General features: G+C 33.8%; 1 protein-coding gene across 1 annotated transcript in view; it reads right to left on the bottom strand.

Moving 5' to 3' along the window:
• Window positions 1-680: 680 nt before the first annotated feature.
• Window positions 681-2500, bottom strand: part of LOC113805238 (caspase-1) — a gene marked incomplete in the record, with an annotated part of 14355 nt that continues 12535 nt past the window's right edge. Inside the window, 1 exon segment of the mRNA XM_070118725.1 lies at window positions 681-2500. This exon segment is cut by the window's right edge and continues 203 nt beyond it. Within this exon segment, the coding sequence (XP_069974826.1) occupies window positions 2465-2500 (36 nt within the window).

Raw genomic sequence — 2500 nt, 5'->3', positions numbered from 1 at the left:
ATTTTATATATGTAAGAACTGTATAGAACTTTGTGTTGTGGTAGCCCATTTACTTATATCTGAGGGACTACCATAGCTTCATTCAAGCAACTCAATTGTAGGAGAAGCACTCCTGTTGTGAGGAATGGGTTGAATATAACAGTAATCCCTTGAAGTTGATAATACCACATTTTCTGCGTCTAACCTCAGTTAAAATGTAATAAGTTTTTTGTTTTTGTTTTTGTTTTTTAGATTAATGTTTTTTCTCGTTATTTTGATAACAAATATTACTAAAAGTATAAGCTGAATTCTGTATATACAATTCATTTGATTTTATACCATTTACGAAGTACTGGTTTGCCTACTTGTGTTTTTGGTGTGAAATTTGATCATAATTTGCTCTGCTTTAACCCATTTTCCTACTTCAAATAAGTTACTGAAAAGTTTTGGTCTTACAGAGCCTGCTTATCATAATGCCTTCCCAATATCATATTTAGCAGTGCGAGGCGTCAGTGTGATAACCTAGCCCATTTCAGACTGAAAATTACTCGGGTTCTTTGTATGTTCATTGGGTCTGGGACAGGTGCTATTAGTCTATGCTGATGCCAGAATTAAGGCTGGATAATCAATCAATAAATTATGTAATAACATGATTTTTGTCATTTAATTTTGATTGAATTTTAGGATAATTTAATTCTATATAAATGAAACAAAAACTTTTATTATCAATCAATAAAAACGATCATATGAATCAGCGTGCCAATAAAACATATTTTTACAACACAACATTACAGCCAAACTGCAGTAAACTTTCATAAGTTTTGAAAAGATAACTTACAACTAAATACTCAATACAATAAAAATACGAAAATTATAAATATGACTTGAGGATCAAAATGTACTAATCGGTTACCCAGATATAAGATTGACATATGTATCATTTGTAGTGGCTAAATCATATTTCTATGAGAAAAAAAAACTTTGTGAATGAATGACTTACTTGTCAAGAAAATTGGGAAAGGTTCGTTACCATTGCATAATCAAATAAATAGAAAATAAAATCAATATCCTCAGTGAGTAAATTGATTATAGATCCAAATATATTACTTCCTTAAAAAGCTAACCTAAGTATCCTTCGAACATTATGGGATCATTTTGGGATTCAAAGGATAGGGACTATCCTTTGAATCCCAAAATGATGGTACACTTATTTATTTCATAGCGGGCTTACCAGGATGCGGCCACCAAATGAACACTGGTACAGCTATCTGAATCCTATTCACTCTTTTCTAAGCATCCTTTTATGAAAGGAGCCTTTTCCGGTCACCTCTGTAATGGGTATTGAGGAATTATTTCTGTGGTTGAAAAGGTACCCACGGCAGAGATTTTCCGGGCCACAGTGATTTCTAAACACTCTATATATTACCTTTTTCTTTTTCTACCTTCTTCCTTTGTTTATAGATTTTTTTCAAGAGGGACACATTGTTGTTTATGGTATGAGCCATTATATTCGATTGCGATGACGCCGTCGCAATTTTTTCTTTCCTTCCGGTAGTCTGTTGACCCTGTTTTTAGCATGGCATCCGCTTCAGATTTTCTTTCTTGTTACCCAAATTTTCACCGTGATAGTGTTGTTATTTATTTATTTTCATTTGTTTAGGGTGGTCTAAGAGAAAATAGCATTTAGTAGAGATAATATGGCAGGGTTGCTAAGTTTGGTACTAATGTGCCAGATTTAGTACTTTTGGGTGAGCCAAGTACAATGGGTATGGCTTTCAGAAAAAGTCAGATTTCTGGTACTAGTCTATACATTACTACTCCACACTTTATAAGGAGAAATGGAAATGAAACGGAAACATCGCAACAGACCCGAATATAGTGTAAGATACACATGTGATATGAAAAAACGATTACCACGTATCATTTTTCCATATCACATATGTGTATCTCACACTACACGTAAATAATATGGAATAAGGAAGCCTTTGTCACGTCCCAGTCAGTCTGTTTCACGTATTCCGATAAGTAAAATAACAAGAAACTTAAACTCGATTCTTTTTTTAGTGTGGATAGAATGGACAAAAAACAACCATCGACATCATTACCTACGACATCTTATCGGGAAGAAGGGAAAGCGCAATTCTAAACATATCAAGTAAATAATCTTAAATTCGTGAGTTTCAGTATGATTTGTCGTGATCTGGTATTTTTCAGTAAGTATCTTGAATTGGTACCCTTAGTAGAACTAGAATAGCAACCTTGTAATATGAGCGAATGGAGAGCAAAAATACATTTCAAGTCTCATTTATTTAGTAGATGATAATAGTACTGAAAAGAAGCTTAATGACAACAATAATAAAATGACTGGATGCAAAGATTATCCAGCCATTAATATCACTGCAATAAAGAGGCAAAACGCAAAGCAACAGGGTATATGCAGAAGGTCTCCGCATCCAACCCAAGGATGAACTCGGAAAGCATCCTCTTAGAAGTAAATTTCACGGAGGAGTGTCGAGTGGAT

The sequence above is a fragment of the Penaeus vannamei genome, chromosome 42 (genome assembly GCF_042767895.1).
Source record: "Penaeus vannamei isolate JL-2024 chromosome 42, ASM4276789v1, whole genome shotgun sequence".
Classification (NCBI taxonomy): Eukaryota; Metazoa; Arthropoda; class Malacostraca; order Decapoda; family Penaeidae; genus Penaeus; species Penaeus vannamei.
This window is presented reverse-complemented; position numbering and strand designations above follow the sequence as displayed.